This window comes from Tachysurus fulvidraco, chromosome 20 (genome assembly GCF_022655615.1).
Source record: "Tachysurus fulvidraco isolate hzauxx_2018 chromosome 20, HZAU_PFXX_2.0, whole genome shotgun sequence".
Classification (NCBI taxonomy): Eukaryota; Metazoa; Chordata; class Actinopteri; order Siluriformes; family Bagridae; genus Tachysurus; species Tachysurus fulvidraco.
Window position 1 is genome coordinate 12541903 of NC_062537.1, and position 19913 is coordinate 12561815.

Genomic DNA, 19913 nt, shown 5'->3' on the forward strand with positions numbered 1-19913 from the left:
TTTATGCATTAGTATTTGCTCACAGCAGACACAGCATTAAACCTCGATTTTTTTCCATTTTGTCACTGATATTTCACATTAGCTTAAACACTTACAGAATGTGTTAAGAATTGTTCATGCTAAATACATTTTACACTTATGTAAAAACAAAAAAGAGCACGTTCTATAGTAATTGGATGGCAAAATAATATGATGAATCATTAATGATAATATAGTGATAAGTACATCATATTCTATATCGTGAATGAGACCTTGATCACATGGCGGATGAGTCACAAAGGCATTTTCACCTGTTGTTTATCTGTTGTGCAACACTAATAAAACCTCTGTATACTGGTTATTAATAACTGGATATATCTAGTTCAAATTAGTGATTTTTAGTGAGGTTAGTTAAATTAGTGAGGAGTGTGTGTGTGTGTTTAATGTACAACAAGGATCTATGTTGCGAGATTAAGCAAATGTATTTCTGAGGTATGATGAATACCAAACTGAAGCAATGCTCTTTCCCTGTTTGCCAGCATTAAATATGGAGGTTTTTTTGTACATATCTGCATCACTGCCTGCATCTGAAGAATTATTTTCAAATGTTTAACACAATCTTTTATCTTTTTTTAATTACAGACACATGTATAACAGAAATTATCAACCCATCTATCCATCATATTTATTTGAGTTTGATTTATGTTTTATTATATAAACTTAAAATCAGCTTTTGGGTTAATTTATTATCTTGGCATAATTTTAAGCAGAAAAAAGTTCTTGAATGAAAAAAAAGTCATTCCTATAAAATGAAAGCACTCTTCAGTTACTTGTCCAAATGCTCACCATCTCTTACACACAAAGGACAAATCTCAATTTTAAATGCTGTGGGTGGTATAAAACATTTGAGCTGAAAGCATACAAAGTCTGCCATCCTGAATATTTCTGAGTAAATGTCACCAAAATTCTGTGGCCCTGGAGGTACTATTTTTTTTTTTAACCATGGATAAAATAACATGAAACTAGTAGAACTTTGAGTCAACGGTATCATTGACAAAAAAAAGTGGACAGAGTTCATGAATAAATAATTTCACTGAATGACAAACAGCACAGAACCTATTGACCTTTCTGTGATCCTGATTGGATCAATTTCAATATCTAATCAGTTCATCAGCTATAATAATTATTGCATAAATCATTTAAAAGTTCAAATAGTAACACTAATACGTATGCTGAATATATACACGAAAAACCTGAACACATTATTCCCTACAAAGACACAAATATAAACAAAATAAAAACATGCATCATCCTTGAGAAGTGACTGAAGACATCATGAATTCTGTTTGATTACAGCTGATTCACAAGACCACATGTCCTCAAAATGTGGTTTAATTAAACTCCAATAAAATATACGCAGTGGATAATTTGTGTTTCTTACACTGTGCAGTGCTAAAACTGTATAATTAAACAGTTTTGTACTGAAAAGAAGGCATGTAGAAAAAATTTTATTTATTTCATAGGAAATAAAGCAGCCTACACCTACTGTTTTGTCTAGTACAGTAATTGATAGTCATCAACTTCATCTAAAAACATGTGTAAATCCATGACTAGTTCAAGAAATCTTATTTACCCATATTCCTTTTATACAGACACCAGTAAGTAAAAAAAAATCATTAAAAAAAATAAAAAATAATAATAATAAAAAAGAAAATCAAACACACATCATACACATTTAACAGCTGCTTTCATTTGTCACGGGTATTTACACATACAGTATATTACCAACAGAAGAAATTCATGGTAGAAATTCTAACTTGCGCAGTTCTAGGGAAGAATGAGGAAAACATCAAGATAGTCCTCTTCACAGTACTTATGCTGGGCATCCATATTTTTTTCATGGTTTGGTTGTTTAAAAACAATATGTTAAACAAAGGAAAGGTCCTACAGCTAAATATATATTTTAAAAAAAAATTAACACCACACAATACTGTAGTGTTAATTCCATACATTCCAAAACGTATATCTCTTCAAATCATTATATCATTGCTCAGATAAGCTCTTAGACTTCAACAAGAATACACATATCAAAGAGAGCTGCAGGTCAACAAATAAATCTTCAATTTGTTTACTCCCGCTCAATCTCTGGTATTTCTGAGCATTGCTGATTTTTAAACCAGCCTCTACACACTAAGTGACTCACTAAAGACCACATTAATTCTTAGAATGCTCAGTGTCTCACTCCATATTTCATGCACCCTTTCGCCCCTTCACTCACTCAGCTCAATGAGGTACTCATACTACGACTGCTTCCTTTAATCAGAGCTTGTAACAATAGTTTTCATATCATGAAAAATGCCCAATTTTTTTTTAATCCGTTTAATACATTGTGTTTCTGTTAAAGGAAAAATTCCTCCTCAGCTACACTTAATAGGTGAGTTCCCCAAAAGTTCAACTTCCATGCTAATACCACCATCAAGTTATCATGCTTGTCTTGTGGATCTTATGTCTGCATTAACTGCACAACTGTCTTATCAGCTGTCAGAATTGCACTCCAGAACATTTTTAATGTTTTCAGGTTGGAGTGTTCCATTCAGGGCAAACATAAGCTTTATTTATTCTTTTACTTGGACTTCAAACTGGCTACCACTTTTTACCTGGTATTACAGTGTTAATCACAAAACTCTATTTTTCCATTATTAGCTTTTTATACTAGCATAATAATTTTAAGTTGAACTGTTACAGTGGTTATTGCATGCAATGCGGCTTTTAAACATAATGCTAGACAACTTTCCCCAAGAGAGATAATGGCCAAGGATAATGATTGTATTTTGAGGTGTCCACAATATTACTGTGGATTTGTAATATCATGGGGTATCCTACAACCGATTATTGCCAGCCAAGCTGTGGGTGAAGACCGGGTTGGAGGGGAAAGGGGGTTCCTGCAGCTGGAGGGGGAAATGGAGACCCTGCAGGATAGCTGCTGAAGCCATTAGGTTGTGGAGAAAAGCTTTCCAGTGCAGATGCAGAATGAGCCTAAACATCAAAACACACAGATTGGAATAAGACCAGTATACAGTATTACACATGATAGAATTATAATTTTTACATATTAAAATTATTATTAGTCAGAATATACAGAGACAATTGAAGCACTCTGTACATTGATGAAGTGTGTCGGTTGTTGGTACCTGCAGCAAAGCCGACTGCACTGCTGGGTTGTGGAGGCCTGAGAGAGCTGCAGGAGCAGCACTGGAGGTAAAACCAGGAACTCCTGCAGGAAATGACAGCAATCCAGGAAATGCAGCCCCTCCTGGGGCCTGAAGACCACCACTGAAGAGACATCAAAACAAAGGCTTACAAATGAGAGATAAATACATATTTTTAATGCAACCAATCCTATGCAGAATATAAAATTAGGTAAAGGGGTAATTTAGTAATTGTTTTTTTTTTGACCCATAAGCCCAATACAAAAACTTGAAGGCTTGGAGCTGCTCTTTGGCCTCATATCAGAAATGCCTCTTGTGTCATGCAGTAATTAGGAAAGACTATCCATCATTTACAGCTTTAGTTTTTACGCATTTCTCTACTCCATCAATACTCCATGTCATACTTAGTGTTAGAGGGTTTGCATATATAGTCTTGTGAAAAAATTAGGACACACCATTGCATTTTTAGTCCTTTATTAAGAAATATGAACATGGCAATTTCTAATCTTGTTTTAATTTTCATCTGTAGATGAAAGTGATGTAATAGCATGTAGACAAAAAAAAAACCCACTTTGTTTTCAATTAAACAAAAGAAATCAACTAAACCAGCTACCAGTTTCTGACATCAACTGGAAGAAATTTTCCCCCTCTCCTCAATTCAGAATTCTTTCATTTATGATATCTGAGTTGTTTCTTACATGCTCAGTCAGTTTTAAATCACCACACAGGATCTCAACAGGATTTAGATCTGGGCTTTGACCTGGCCATTCCATTTTTTTATTTTTCAGCGATTCCTTGGTGGATTTATTTATAAGTTGTGCAGTCTCTTTCTGATTATAGATTCATGCACTTTGACATCAACTGTAGCAGTGTGTGTGCAATGTAGCCCCGTGCTCAGATTCGCCTCAGACAGTTTCGTGTGAACATACATATAGACAGTAAAAGTTGAGTAAGGAATGCTGCAGAAATGGCAAGTGGAGGAGATAATGAAGGCTGCCCGGAGTTGGCGGATGTACCCGCGTCGTTCAAATCCGGTCTGTGTTTTGGATTTCATGTTACTTACGATAACAATGACTGTGTGCAAGCATTGTGCAAAATGCATTCAATATGCTAATGGCAACACTATGACAGTTGTGTTAAGATGGTTAAACTTATGCTTGAGTTTATGATTATGGCCTTTGCTATTGTTATAGCCTCATTATATGATGTTATTACATTATATTATATATTTATGTTTAAAATATTTTGACTTGTTTAAAAGACAGAGCTTGTAAGAGTTCCTATCTTTTTCTTTACATTTTTTTTGTAAGAGCTACACTGAAGTTGGCAGTTTGATAAATGCAAGTTAATTTCAGTCTTTGTGTGCTAAAAAGGCACAAGTTCCTGTAGAGATAACAATACACATTCTCCTTTTTTTGCCAAATAAACGAAAAGCATGTCATCATTGATGTCTTCTCTCTTGCTGTATCAAAATCTCACGCAGCTTTTACTCAGAGATGGTCCGAATAATGTGCTTAAAGTCAAGTCAAATTCAGTTAGTGCATGATTACAGTACATTACAAAAATAATAATACTGTATCCTAAATTGTGGATAATTAAGCTAATAAGCTATATATCAAATGCTGAAGGAAATTTCTGGAGTGTTGAAGATTAAAAGAAAAAACAACAATATAATAACCGTACAGAACCGAAAACCGTGACCCTAAAACCGTGATACGAACCGAACTGTGGGTTTTGTGAACCGTGCCACCCCTAATTGGTAGCTGTTTTAAATGTTCTCCACTTGTAAATGTTTCTCAGACAGTGGAATAGCTGATTAATATTCTTTTAAGATCTTTTCTTATCCCTTACCAGACTCATGAGCAGGTTCAGAAAGCTCTTTGGATCTCACCATGGTTATAGCGCTCACATCAACAATTAAGAGCAAACCAAACTAAATATCTAAAATTTAAATAAGGCAAGCCTTCTTTAAAATGCTCTATAACAATGTTCTAATAATTTTCACCTGATATGATACACCTGTAGGTAATCTTGTCTAATTTAAGTACAAATAAATGTGGGGGTGTACTTACTTTTTCCTCACAAGAAATTGGATTATTTTTTTTTTAATTTACATTTTGTATATCATTTAAAAAAAACTTTTTTTTTTTATACATGTTTAACTATTTAAAAAAGCACAGGCTTTCATGGGGTGTCCTAATTTTTTATAATCTCTAATAACCATAATCGACTTTGTGTCATTCGATATACTTTGCTTATTTTTTATTTTATATTATGTAAAATATAGATTGGTATAAGACTCCTCCAAAATCAGCTGAAACATTTGATAAATTTTGTTGATGTGTAAAAACTTGCACACACTTACCCTGGCTGGCCCACCAATGTTGAGTTGAAGTTGGAGCTAAATGCAGAAGCAAATCCAGGAAGCACGGGTGAAGTGGATGGAACACCTGCTGCTGCCGCCACTGCAGCTGCTTGTAGAGGAGCCACTGTGGCCACTGAGGAAGAGACACCTGGAAGCCCCATAAAAGAGGAAAGCACAGGACTGCCTGCTGCTGGAGGACCTGAACCCCCAAACCCAGGGAAAGCTGGGTTCTGCCCTGGGGCCAAGCCTGGGATCATAGAGGGAGTTGTGTTGAGTCCAAGGCCAAAGGGTGAAGGAGAGGAAGCCCCAGTGGGGTCACAGTAAGCAATGGAAGGTGTTGGCGGAGCAGAAGAAATGGAAGAGTGCATGGAGGATTGAGCTCCAGATAGAGGTGATGCTGTGGACAGTGTAGGAAAAGGAGAGATGCCTTGGAATGGTGTGGCAGGACTGCCTCCAGGCTGGGAACCTAGGGTGCCCAGAGGAGAGGCTGCACTGTGGCTCAAGCCCAATGATCGGGCGAGGGCAGCAGAATTTGGCATTGCTAATGAGCTAAGCGAGGGTGTGCCTGACCTGGATGATGGCCCTTTGAAGGCAGAGGGGACAGGGCTGTTACTGCCACTGCCTCCACTATGCTGGACCACTGAGTTTGAGAGCTGGTCGCTATACAAGGCAGGATTAACTGTGCCAGTCTGAGATGGCTTGGGACTGGGTGTACAGGAGGTCACTGGGGTACCTGAGGATAACGTACCCATTACCTGCATAGGAGTGGAGCGTCCATGTGGCATGCCTGAGGGTGTGTAACTGCGAATGACTGAATTGTTAGAGCATTTTGAATTAGCAGAATTTAACTGGAGCTCAGCAGAAGGCAGAAAGCCCTTGGAGGATGAAAGTGCTATACTCTGTGAAGGATCTGCTAACCCCTTGGAAGTGGGAATGCCTGACGGTGTTCCTGACCGGGACGTCCCGTAGGGTGGAGGAGGTATGCCGGGAGTGCCAGAAGGGGTGTGAGATCTGATAACTGAGGGTGTGTTTCTTCCAGAAGATGGAAGACCAGTGGAAGTAGGGGTGCTATGACCACTGGGGTTTGGTGTAACCTGAGGAGAGCCAGCATGCAATGGAGGGCTTTTAATAACTGATGAAGATGGGGCAGGGCCAGGAGATGGGGTAACAGGACTTCGAGAAGAGACTACACCAGGAAAAACAGGGGTCACTGGAGTAGTGGGTTGAGACTGAGAGTTGACAGGAGTAGGAGGAGCTGAACTGGTAGGGGAGACAGTTGAGGTGGCGAAGACAGCGGAAGAAGGATTCTGACTGGCAGGTCGAGCATAAGCTGGAATAAAAATGAGGATATCATTACTGGAAAAACATAAATTATGAAACTAAAGCTCTATTGGGTGAAATCAACTGGCATAGTACTACATGCAAAGCTTGTAAATAAATGCTTTTACAGTTGACCACAGTATCTCTCTCATTTTAAAGCCACCACCTAAAGCATTTAGGAATGAATGTTAATAGCAAAGAAAACCTACTTAGCATGTGACAGAAAATCAAGCCACAACGTCAGTACATGTCTCAAGCTAAAGTTCAATGTTTTGGGTGCTATAGTGCCACCTTATGTCAATTCATTCAGTGAGGCATAACACCTTTGTATGTCAATTAAATGCAAGCACTTACAAAATGTGACAGTTTGCTCAAGTTTTTTTTTCCTCCATTATATTACTAATCCATTCAAAACATTCAATGGAAACTCTGCCCACATTACACACTTCACATGCAATGACCCCTAACAACTGCTAAATCTTTACCTTTAACTAGCTATAATAAGTTCTAATTAATCTAATTATCAGATTAGTGTTACTTTGATCTATGGTGCCTTTATTTTCTATTAAAATATAATATAAGCTTAATACCTGTTTTAGCAATGGAGATGGGATCAAAACTATCAAACAAACACATATTGTGCTCCCACAAAAAAACAAAAAACAAGTTCAGCTTAAAACATTTCAATTTAAAATGCTGCATGTCTAATGCAATGAGTTGTGGTAAATTATAAAACTATATATAGATAAACCAATTGGATTCCAAAAGTTTAAAAAATCTAAAAAAAAAAAAATAAAAAAAAAATCTTTTGAACAAACCACCACACCACAGTGTACTGTGGATGCTGAAGTTCAATCTGCCATGTAAAATATTGCAAAGGCAAAATTATATCAGATCATGCTAGGTGCATTGTTAGTGTAGCATATGGATGTTAACACAATCACTGTTCATGTAGGTGGACTATTACAGTTCAAATTCAAATATAGCAAATATAGCAATTAAATATTCACTTTTAAATTAATCTGATGAAATCATTCAGGACAAAGAAAGCAGCATGCTGAGTGCATGATAGAAAAGGATAAGTGCAGTTAGCACAGCCGCAGTTAGCAGAGGACGAGTTAGATTGTCACTGAGCAGCATTGATTGCAATAGCAACAGCAGTTATCATACCTGCTGACTTTGGAGTGGCAGTGTAGGGTGGAGGGGGCACATTTGCTGTAATGACCCCTCCTACTGACATCAGGCCTGCGTTGTTGTACGCACCTGAGCAGGGGAACACAACCTACTGGATTTTGGGTACACTACTCCAAAATATCATCCTGCCACCAAGTTTAACACATGTACATTAGCTCACACACTTACTCTAATACTGACCTCTAATACCGAATGATAGCACAGCTCACCTCACCTTCACGGTTAATTATGATGAGTACTGTCTGTCTTTCTAGCAGGAGAACTGTAGTTTCTCCAGCCACATTTCTTCAGGTCTCTCCAACAGTGGGACTGTTCCCTCTCTTTGGAAAAAGTGTTCCCTGTTGTACTTGTATTCCTCTTAAAAGAACTGTCTATATACTTCACTTACATTTGCTTAACCAACAGAGTAAGTGAGATTTCTCACTGCCTAAATTTTGCACTCACTTGTTTTCACTATGTTTCTCTCTAGTATGCCTCTGACATATTGGTTAGAATACTTATAGTTAGAATACAGCCTTCTGTCAATTACTTAGTTAGGAACAATAAAGTACACCTATCTCTCTATGCTGGGTCAGGTCTCAACTCCTGTAGTTATGCTTGTTGTCTATATGTGCAAGATATTTCTTTTGCTATGTACTAAAAACTTACTTGGTGCAATGGTGGCATGCGGCCTGCAGGGAGGAATTGGGTAAGGAATCGGCCTGTGAGGATTGTAGGTCGAAGGAGACTGTTAAAAAAATAAAATACCAAATATTTGTTACTATCATTTCTTTTAGACAATTAAAAGAAATATTGCAGTGATGACAAAAGATCAGAAATAATGAGAAACAAAAATGAGAATTGTCTATGATAAAACGCTCACCGGTTTGCTGGGTCCAATGATGCGGTTTGCGATCCCTTTCCCTTCTGTACTCACCTCCTCTCCTTCCTTTCTAGGAGGCAATCCCTGAAAAGGCAGAGAAAGTGTTGCATAAACATGGTTTTTGTTCTTGCAATCTCCACACTCCTAAAGCTCAAGACATCTAAACTTCTAAAGAGTGGCACTCACAGGGAAAGTTCCAGTGACCTGGCTGGGCTTGCCTTTAGGATAAGGATTCCCAGGGATCATCCCACAGGAGGAAACCATTGCCACAGGAGCTTTACATCCCACCTTACACACCTGAACACAATTTCACACAACACGCACATTTAGCGTGTAATGTAGGTTCACAATTTTAATCCACTGCTAGTTATAACATTATTTTTACATAATTACAATTAAAACCAAAATATTACTGAATGTTTAAAGAAAGAATAAATATTTTCATAAATATTTTCAATATTTTATCTCAGCTGATTCGGATCTGCCTTTAGATATGGCAGAAGCATTTCAGCCAAAATGACAGAACCCACAGGAGTGCTGGCATACTTAAAATTCCATTAAAAAAATTGGGGTAGGTAAAATTTCCACAATTGTGTTTTGGCAAAAGCACATTTCACCTGCTCAAGGATACGTCGTGCACGTTTCTTCTCTGACAGGTGAGTGTGGAACTGCTCCTCCACTGGTAAGTAATGATGAGCATCAGATATATTTCTGTCATGGAAAGAGTACTGCTATTTAAAACAGATTGTTGCAGTTGATGATAAGCAATACATTCAACAAACAAATAGCATGCTGTATGTTATGTAATTAAATAACTTACAGAGCTATAAGCTCAAGCACAATGAGCTTGTCTTTCGAGAATGTGAAAGTGTTCAAGATGTTTGCAACCTTGGTTGTAGGGATGGCCACCATTTTCTGCAAATAAAAACAGATTTCAAGTATTGTTAAGAAAAAACCCATTGCATTACATTGTACAATGTTTTATCACACCTGCAATGTATAAATGTCTAAACTAAATTTTATTGAACTCACATGTTGAAACGCTTTCACTGCCTTCACCTGTGGCTCTGCCCAAGAGAAGTATTTCAGAATGTCGATCACCTAAAGATGGAGATGGTATCAGCACTAGTTTCACAACAAATCATATAGAAAAACATTACACTAGCATTTCTCCCTGATTTGTCTTAAATAGCCAGCTAAAACTCTTAAATTCTGTATTGTGAAGATGCAAATCCTTGAATACAAGTATTTGGGACAGTTTCTCAAGCCTTCATGATGTTACACAATAATGTGCAGTCATTATAAAATATCCAATATATAATTTCCCCTCAGCAATATGATCAAGTGTTTATGTGCAAGAGCGTACACTCAATAACATTACCTTGGTGGTTAATATTTACTTTTATTTCACCTTAGTAATGCAGAGATAAAATAACCCTGACATGTCGACTTGCAAATAAGGCCAGGAACATTTTTTCTGACGAAGTATTAGTAAAAAGGTGTTGTTCTGACCTAAACAGAACATAAGTCTAAGATTTACCACAATATAATAAGTTATGTTAAGAACAATAAGTTAAGATTTTAACCACAATATGTGAAAAAAAGACATCCTTATGCTTCATTTCAGACATTACTTCAACTCCACGATAACATATTCCTATTTTACATAGTAATTTAATTGTGATTAATTTTTTTTAGCAGTGAAATCACTAAAAGCTACAGGACAGGAAAAGGAAGATGGCTGTGATTCAGAGCAGATCAATAGCTGTACCTGTTCACTGGAGAAATACCCATGCACCTGCTCGATTGCTTTAATTCTCTGGTCTGTCAAAACACACTAAAAAGAAACAGCTTGTGTTTATAAATCTCATCTGTCTTTTCTATTTACAATAAAAACAAAAAAAACAACTGTTTTTTCATCACATTTTTAAAGATTGCTGTAAATTAGAAAAGGATGATTTTTACCTTTCTTATTTCGTCCAAAACAATGTCAAAAGATTTCTTATCCATCTTAAATAGCTTCTTGGTCACAAGCTAGTCGATTTTAAAACTTAACTTCGAGTTTGATGATTTAATATTCAGTAAATGTAAAATAAACCAAGTTGTGCTATTTCATTTTAGCAGCAATGATAAAAGTAATCAAAACAGACAGATTACTAAAACAGTCACTCATGAATTACACGAATAAACTGCATGCATAGTGACTAATATATTAATCTAAGTAGCTCAGCAAATTCATTTTGGCTGAACAAGCGTTTATTTTTGCTAGCTGGTTATTGATTTGTTGGTGGACTAGCTAGCTTAACAACATGACTGCAGGTCGTATAAAAACAAAATGTTGATGTTATACTGTACTTCTCTTATACGATTATAACTGCAGGAATATCACCGGGTGCATTTGGGCTGCCGGACAAAACAGCCCGATTAGAGAAGCACACTTTACGCGTTTGTTTCTTTCGTGTCTGTTGTTAGCTATGCTAGCTGTCGAACGCCTCGCTTTCAGAAGCTCCGAATGTTTAACGACTTCTTCTCTTAGGACCCCTTTCTGGCTGCACGCAGCACACGCGCACACCGTCAAGCCGTTCATTCTCTAAATAATCATATATTATCCAGAACACAAAGAGCGTTTTACATGTAGATAGATAGATAAAATAAAATAATAGCGAATTGATGTGTAACCTCCGGCAGAGCTTGTTTTGAAGAATAAAAAAATACCGTTCAGTGTCATAAAGAATTTTTATTCTACACAGGCACTGAGTCGGGCAGCATACCGGAAGTAAACATTAGCTGGCTAAGAAACTTCATGTTGGAAATGTGTTAATCCGTATTAATATATCAACACAAGTATTTATATATTTTTTTAAGTATGGATCGATTCATGTGGACCAATGGACTTCTCGAAATGAACGAAACCTTAGTAATCCAGCAGAGGGGTGTTAGACTGTATGACGGAGACGACAAGGTATAAATAACTTTAGCCAGACTTCAGACCAGAGCAGCGAGCATTTGGTCAAATCCTAAATGACACACTTATCTCTAGATAATGCACTACAAAGGGCAGTATGCTTTTATATTCCATGTATTCATCAAGCAACATGAAGGGCTGTGTAATTTCTGTAATAGTAAGTTAGTCAAATTAATTTGTGTAGTAATTAAAGGCGTGGTGGTTTATTTATATTACCTTATTTTACTACATTTACCATCTACGTTATCTTTTTTTTTATATACAACTGAGTAATTGAGGGTTAAGGGCCTTTCTCACAGGCCCAACAGTGGCAGCTCGATGGACCTGGGATCTGAACTAGAAACCTTCTGATTGACAGCCCAACGCCTTAACCACTAGGCTAAAGCAAGGGCAAAAGGGACTACCTGGAGGGGGGGAAGGCTACCACATGCCCCATGCCCCATTTGACCTTAAATAACAAATTTGTTAATACGTATAAAATAACGTTTTATTTTAAGATTGATCTCCTCTGAGAAAAGAAATGGTTTTGTTTTGCAGGTGAAACTCGACGTAGGAGTCGTCCTCTTAAGCACACACCGATTAATTTGGAGGGATCAAAAGAATCATGTAATACTATCTCCAGTGTCATTTCCACACTGAACTGAATTGATCCACTTTGTTATACACAAGTGTGCACTGATTGTAATCACACTTCAGTGTTAAATGCATGTCTCTCCACTGTGTTTGAATATCTAGGAGTGCTGTATATGTATACCGTTGTCTCAGATCATATTTTTTGAGGAGCAGGCTGCAGGAATTGGAAAGAGGTATTTTTTTTTTTTTTTTTTTTTTTTTGCATGTATACAAAAACTTGTATTTAACTGCCATGTTTATTACACATTTTATCTGCTGCATTGGTGTTTTACATTATCCCTAAATTCTTTCAGTGCCAAAATTGCCATTCACCTACATCAATCTCCTGCTAATAAAGAACCTGGGCCATACCAGCACAGCAAATTCTCCTACATTAAATTATCCTTTAAAGAACATGGGCAAATTGAGGTATGTGTCTAAAGATTTTAATTTAAATGCCACATCTTATGCATGGTCAAAGATTCATTTTAGTTCAAAACTAAAATATTGCACAGATATATGGTAATGTTTAACTCTGTGCAGTTTTACAGACGTCTGACAGAGGAAATGACTCAGAGGAGGTGGGAAAATACGCCAGTGTCACAGCCAATTAGTCCAGCAGGACTGCAGGTCTGCCTCAAGCTTTGATGATTGTGTGGCATATGGTTAAATGAAAGACAGCTTATTGTTTATTAAATTATACCTCCTCATTTAATTTCTTTTTCCTAAGAAAAAAATAAAATAAAAATCATGTCCATGAATAGCTGTGAGTCAGTGTTTAACTCTGCCTCTAGGTGGCACTGTTTAAATATGGTAAAGTAGATATTTAGATGTTCGACTTTATACAGTACAGTATATAATAGATATATAGATGTTCCACTAAACGTGATTTGTGATATGTCTGTAGCCTAAGCTTTATTTGCACTATGCAGTATTGTAGTTAGGACAGTGAGGAATTAGTGCTAGCCTTACCCTTTCCTTCCTCTCCCTTTGTTGTTTTTTTTTTATTTTTGGAAAAGGGTTGTTTGTGTGCATGGTGTTTTTGGTGATGCTGGTGGAGGTGTGTGAGTGCAATTGCATGTGCATATAAGCATGTGTGTTTTATTGTGCATGAGAGCAAGTAATGTGAATATTTTTTCCCCAATCTATTGTTCTTCTGCAGGCAGGAAGAACACGTGCAGTAGGTATTGTTGGTATTGAGCGGAAGCTGGAGGAGAAAAGGAAAGAGATGGACAAAAACATTTCAGAGGTGAGATGTTTTACAGTGATGGAGAAATTTACTAAGTTGGACAGAATAAACTAAATGATGGATCGTCAATATGAAGCGACTAGAGGAGAGGGATTATGATAGGTTTGTGGTACACTCTTGTAGGATGATTGTATCCCTTTCTGGTCCACTCAAAAAAAAAAAATATTGGAGTAGAACACAGCCCTGTTTGTGTGGCTGTGTGACGCCATGCAGTGGGATTTGAAAGGCTTCCTGTCCTGGTTAAAATAGAGATAAGAGCTCGTCCAGCCAGAAGCCAAATTGAAATGCTGCCCACTGATTTAACTGCTACGTCCCGCTCTCTTTTGGACTTGGAAATATAGCTTTAAAATAAAAGACAATGAAAAGAATCCTATTCTTCTCCCTTATGTGAAAAAAATCAGCAACATTATGTATTAGTTATCTAAGTCAGTTAGCATTAAAAAGACTACAGATTTATTATTTATTAATGTTTTATTAATACCAGTATTGTTAGCTTTTGGTACGTATTTCACTAATGATTATCCCCAGTATGGACTGCTATCAGCTGATGGCTTATTTTAATCCTCCTCTCCTCCCCACTCTGTCTCCACCAGGCTTTTGAAGATCTCAGCAAGCTTATGGAGAAGGTCGGTAACTCAGCACTTATGCCATACCTCCTGTTTTTGTAGGCACAGTGTGACATAATAGAGACCTGTCATTGTCTTTTTCTTCCTCAGGCTAAAGAGATGGTTGAGCTTTCCAGATCCATTGCCAACAAAATCAAAGACAAACAGGGGGACATTACTGAGGATGAGGTGAGGCAGAAAACAGCTACATTAGAAAACAACAGGAATGTAAAACATTTCAGGCAAACAAAAATATAGGACTTTATTGCAGTATATTCATCACCAAGAATACAACCTATCATTCAAGATTATATTTGCACCAGGATTCTATTTTTGTTACATTTGGACCACTTTTTTATTTAATATTTAAAATACATTTAGGATGCATTTTCTACTTGTGCAAATGCACAAGAAAATTGGAAGGTTGCACTTTAAGAGCTTCTTTTAGAAGTTGTCTTCTGAAATCAGCATTAAATGGATAATTTGAAGCATGCTGAATGTTTTTAATGGCTTAACTTGGTTAAGGCCTGCAGCTCTTTGGGACACATGCAAGCAGTTCATTTGCAAAGCCAAAATCCTTGCAGCCTTCCTTTAATTGTAAAATTAATTGAAAAATGAATTTTTAATTGTAAAATTTAATTGATAAATTGTAAAATGATGCTAGAAATATTAAATTATACTATTATATGTTATTATTGACTTTGTAAATTTGGTGAACATTTCTTTGGGATAATTAGGGCTAAAAATTAACCTGTAGTTAAATTAGAATAAAATAAAATAAAAAAAACACAGAAAAGAAGAAAAAATGTCTCTATTATCTCACAGCAACGTTTTTTGACTGATAGTATTCTTAGTCAGTGACTTAGTGTATTGATGTATGCATTGGTCAGTACTTCAGAGCACTTCTTTAAGTCAATTTGGATAATGTCATCTGCCAAGTGCCGTAATGTAAATGTTCTCAAACGTAATATGTAAAAATAAAAAGAATACCTGGAAATGCTTAAATAGGACATTAGAAGAAATCTTTACTTCTAATGTCTTAAAAAAACTCCCTTATGATTTCGGTCAATGATGCAATGTCCTGAGGTTACAATGCCCAGTGTTACCTCTGCTTTTTGCAGACTATTCGCTTCAAGTCGTATTTGTTGAGCATGGGTATCGCCAACCCTGTAACCAGGGAAACACATGGCTCAGGCACACACTACCACATGCAACTTGCTAAACAGCTGGGAGACATGCTGCAGGCACCACTGGAGGTAAGTAAGACTATATATATACCTCTTTGTGTTTATAAGAGTTAAGAAACAAGCAACATGTTGGAACAAGGGTTTTTCTCATTGTATGTAATTACATGACAGACTTTGGGACACTTTCAAGAAAATGTAGTTTGTTTAAAATAATAAAGCTCTTGCTGCATTTTGTCTTATTTTTCCAATTCTGGTGCTTTCTACAGGAGCGAGGGGGAATGATGGCTCTCACAGAGGTCTACTGCTTAGTAAACCGAGCACGAGGGATGGAGGTACACCAGCGTGCCTGACATCTTACACCTATCTACACATATTGCATTTTATTCAGCGCAGAAGTTACTAATGCAGTCTAATTAGACAGTATTTATTGTAAAATAAAAATAAATAAATAAATAAAATAAAATAAAATAAAAATGACATGAAATTAAATTATTATCTAGTGCTTTTCCACCAAACAGTGTGGTTAAATGCATTGTGCAGTTATTAATCTGAATCTAGAATCAGTAGCCTGAGGACCCATTAAGGTTAAAGTAACACTTAACAAAAAGTGCAGGTATTAAAAAAAAAAAAAAAGATTCACTATAGGGTGGTGTTATATGACCTGACACAAAGCAGATGATTATTATTTTTGGATGATTTTTGTACAGCAGTATAAACAGCAGTCTGCAGTGTGTGTATTCAGTTAGGCTGTGGTATAATTTCTCTTATTGCCACAGACCAAAAAATAATCTTTTCTTCCATAAATCTTTGAAGAAAATGTTACAACTGATTACTCTCAAATCCTATTGTGACTGAGGAGTGCTTCAATCTTGTTTCTATAATAGTATAATATCATTTTCTTTCTATAATACAACAGCTTCTTTCTCCTGAGGACATGGTCAATGCCTGCAAGTTGTTTGAGTCTCTGAAACTCCCTCTCAGGTGAGAGTGTGCGTGAGAGTGTGCGTGAGCATGTGTCTGAGAGTGTGCCTGAGCGTGAGAGTGTGCCTGAGCGTGAGAGTGTGCCTGAGCGTGAGAGTGTGCATGAGAGTGTGCGTGAGAGTGTGCGTGAGAGTGTGCGTGAGAGTGTGCGTGAGAGTGTGCGTGAGAGTGTGCGTGAGAGTGTGCGTGAGAGTGTGCGTGAGCGTGTGTCTGAGAGTGTGCCTGAGCGTGAGAGTGTGCCTGAGCGTGAGAGTGTGCGTGAGAGTGTGCCTGAGCATGAGAGTGTGCGTGAGTGTGTGCCTGAGCATGAGAGTGTGCGTGAGTGTGTGCGTGAGCATGAGAGTGTGCGTGAGACTGTGCGTGAGACTGTGTGTGAGAGCGTGCGTGAAAGTGTGCCTGAGCGTGTGCGTGAGTGTGTGCGTGAGTGTGTGCGTGAGTGTGTGCGTGAGTGTGTGCGTGAGTGTGTGCGTGAGTGCGTGCGTGCGTGAGTGCGTGCGTGCGTGAGTGCGTGCGTGAGTGCGTGCGTGCGTGAGTGCGTGCGTGAGTGTGTGTGTGCGTGAGTGTGTGTGCGTGAGTGTGTGTGCGTGAGTGTGTGTGCGTGAGTGTGTGTGTGTGCGTGAGTGTGTGTGTGTGCGTGAGTGTGTGTGTGTGCGTGAGTGTGTGTGTGTGTGTGCGTGAGTGTGTGTGAGTTTGAAGGGTTGCAAGCCAAAGGAAGTATCAGCAGCCACTTCCTGTCTCTCTTCCTGTTTTTAGAGGCCTCTTTGCTTTCCATCTTTCAAAAGAAAACATCCGTTTGCTTTCTCAATCCAACTAATATTACCAACCTAAATTGAAACATGGTGTATTAGTTGGATACTGCTTCAAGGAGCTTGGCCTAATTTTTATTATTGCTGTACTTGTGGTTCTCTGTGGAAAACAGTACATTATTGTTTTTCTTTCTCTCAGGTTGCGAGTGTTTGACAGTGGTGTAATGGTGGTTCAGCTGCAATCTCACAGTGAAGAAGAGATGATTGCATCTGCCATCGATAATGTGAGTGTTAAGTCCTTGTTATGTTTTTCCTGTTAAATCATTTAGAGGTAGCTATCCATACCTCGGCCCCTGACTATACATCATGTCTAATTGGGGGTTTGGGAGAGCGGAACTTGGAGCTATGCGTCAACCACAGCCGTGTGCTGCAAACTTCTCCCTCATTCCCACAGTACTGCGTGGAAATGAGGCCCTCAGTCCACACAGGGTTAGTGTCTCAGGAAAATACTTAACAGTGGGCAAGTTTTGGAGCATTTCCACAACGCTCTCAGAAGAAATGATTAATCATTTGGTGTTTTTGTTTTATCATTGTTATGCAGATATTATTAAGACTAGCAGCAAAGCCCAAAGAGCCTGACGCATACCATAGAATGTGTACTTTTTAATGGTTTTGTACAGTTTTGTACATATACTCTACAGTTTAGCCACAAGCAGTAACACAATATGATTGTTATTGTTAATAAACCATACAAAAGCTAATTAAGTGTAAAACGATTTGCTAAAATCAGCATTAATTATTCGGCAAAAGTTGTTTCCCCATTACTTTTTATTATATCTCTTTATCAGTATGGCGAAATTCATATCTCAGTCAAATCTAATGCTTAATAGTTAAATATTTTTCATATATCCATTAAGAATTCTTTATCAAATTCACACATCTTGTAAACAGGTGTATGGTAAACAGGAGTCTTGGAGCAGATGTGTGACTGCTTTTTTGAAATGTGGTTTAGATCAAAGACCATAGGCATGTCAGTATAGCCAAATAGAAGCAGTGACTTAAGATATATTGCCAATTGAAAATCTTAATGTACCAGACAGCAGAAGTTAACCTTTGTTATAGTATGATTATATATGTATAGTATGATTATAATGTATTTTATACACTTTTGCTCAAAAGCTCAGAATTGTAAAGAGGGTCCTAAGGTGGATTTTTATCATGGTGTGAATACACATGTGATGCATATCTCATCGGCATTTAATGGAATTATGTTCCTGTTCATACTGTAGGTGTCTGATAAAGGCTCCTTGACAGCAGAGGAGTTTGCTAAACTTTTAGGGCTGTCTGTTCTTCTGGCAAAAGAGAGGTACTGCTTGATTAACATGTTATATCATTATATTTTGTTGCAACAGCATTGTAACTTGCCCATTTCTCTTTAAATCTCAACGTCGCCTTTTTCTTCCAGATTGCTATTGGCTGAGAAAATGGGGCATCTGTGCAGAGACGACTCCGTGGAAGGCTTACGATTTTATCCCAACTTGTTCTAATGTACTAGTCTGATCAGTAGTCTTAATTTTTCTACTGGACTCATTTTCTGCTGCTCACACAGCATCCTCCATACAGAGGTGTTCACATTGTACACTGGACTTGGAATTGCACAAACATATAACAGTGAGCAGTGTGTTAATGGTGAAAGTTGGTTTTGATTCTAATGTTACTGTACTTACTTCTTTATATATGGGCAAGGCTTTGGAGAAGTCATGTTTTTCATTGATTGGCTTCAAACAGGTTTGTAAAATGTACTATAAAACCTGTTGAATTAGGTTTCTATGTAATATCTTATATCCTAATACTACACAGTTATTATAAACTTACTTCTGTACAGCAAGTCCTGACTGAGAGCCTCATTAATGAAACCAAAGGCATATATATATATATACTGTATATGGCAAATGTATGTTACATTTGACACTTGACAGTCACCCACATACCATTCCAAGTTTCTGTTATAAATATCCTGTACATTTCTGGGAAGGTTTTCCACTAGATTTTGACATCTTTGTCTGTGGGCATTTGTGCTTATTCAGCCAGAAGGTGCATTAATGAAGTCAGACATTGATGTTGGTCGAGAAGGCCTGATGTACGGTCTGTTATCCATGCCATTGTTCCATGTCAAAGATGTTCAGTTATGTTCAGGTCAGGGTTCTGTACAGGATATGCAAGATCTTCTTTGGCAAACTTACCAAACTGCGTCTTCATGGACTTTGATTTGTGCCCAGGACATTGTCAGTTGGAACATGTTGAAACATGTTGAAGACCCTTAGTTCCAATGAATGGGAAGCTACAGCATACAAAGACAATTCCAGACAATTGTTGTTTCTGACTTTTTGGCGACAGTATGTGAAAGAACTACATATGTGATTGTGATCGTCAAATATCCTTAAACCTTTGGCCATATACTGTATTTTTAATCTTACATATCCTGTGTTAACTAAATAAAGTGACATTTCCGGTGTTTGATTTTGGGATAAACTTTCATATTACATTGACATTAAGATCATCTAAGATTTTCTTGAATAGATTTTTATCATATGATGATTTTGAAAATGAAGAAATGTTCCCTTGTGGGTTTCTGCCCA

The 19913-nt window shown here is 37.4% G+C and overlaps 2 protein-coding genes across 4 annotated transcripts; one reads left to right on the forward strand and one right to left on the reverse strand.

The window, feature by feature from the left end:
• Positions 1 to 1471: 1471 nt before the first annotated feature.
• On the reverse strand, positions 1472 to 11458 carry proser1 (proline and serine rich 1). Of its 2 annotated transcripts, XM_027150063.2 has the most exons (12): positions 10895 to 11458; positions 10701 to 10766; positions 9962 to 10030; positions 9750 to 9844; positions 9547 to 9640; positions 9116 to 9226; positions 8930 to 9013; positions 8716 to 8794; positions 8044 to 8136; positions 5554 to 6883; positions 3171 to 3312; positions 1472 to 3015 (listed from the first exon to the last, which is right to left on the reverse strand). In XM_027150063.2, exons 1-12 carry the CDS (start codon positions 10937 to 10939, stop codon positions 2869 to 2871), a joined length of 2355 nt encoding a protein of 784 aa, XP_027005864.1. In that variant the 5' UTR covers positions 10940 to 11458; the 3' UTR covers positions 1472 to 2868. The 2 variants fall into 2 exon arrangements, with proteins under 2 accessions (XP_027005864.1, XP_027005868.1); XM_027150067.2 differs by lacking the exon at positions 8044 to 8136.
• Positions 11459 to 11650: 192 nt separating this feature from the next.
• Positions 11651 to 19789, forward strand: vps36 (vacuolar protein sorting 36 homolog). 2 transcript variants are annotated; one of them, XM_027150077.2, is made up of 14 exons: positions 11651 to 11891; positions 12432 to 12500; positions 12630 to 12700; positions 12821 to 12935; positions 13050 to 13136; positions 13669 to 13755; positions 14349 to 14381; positions 14472 to 14549; positions 15482 to 15616; positions 15814 to 15879; positions 16464 to 16528; positions 17474 to 17558; positions 18564 to 18640; positions 18740 to 19789. In XM_027150077.2, exons 1-14 carry the CDS (start codon positions 11796 to 11798, stop codon positions 18819 to 18821), a joined length of 1146 nt encoding a protein of 381 aa, XP_027005878.1. In that variant the 5' UTR covers positions 11651 to 11795; the 3' UTR covers positions 18822 to 19789. The 2 variants fall into 2 exon arrangements, with proteins under 2 accessions (XP_027005878.1, XP_047660843.1); XM_047804887.1 differs by lacking the exon at positions 11651 to 11891 and adding an exon at positions 11996 to 12051.
• Positions 19790 to 19913: the final 124 nt, after the last annotated feature.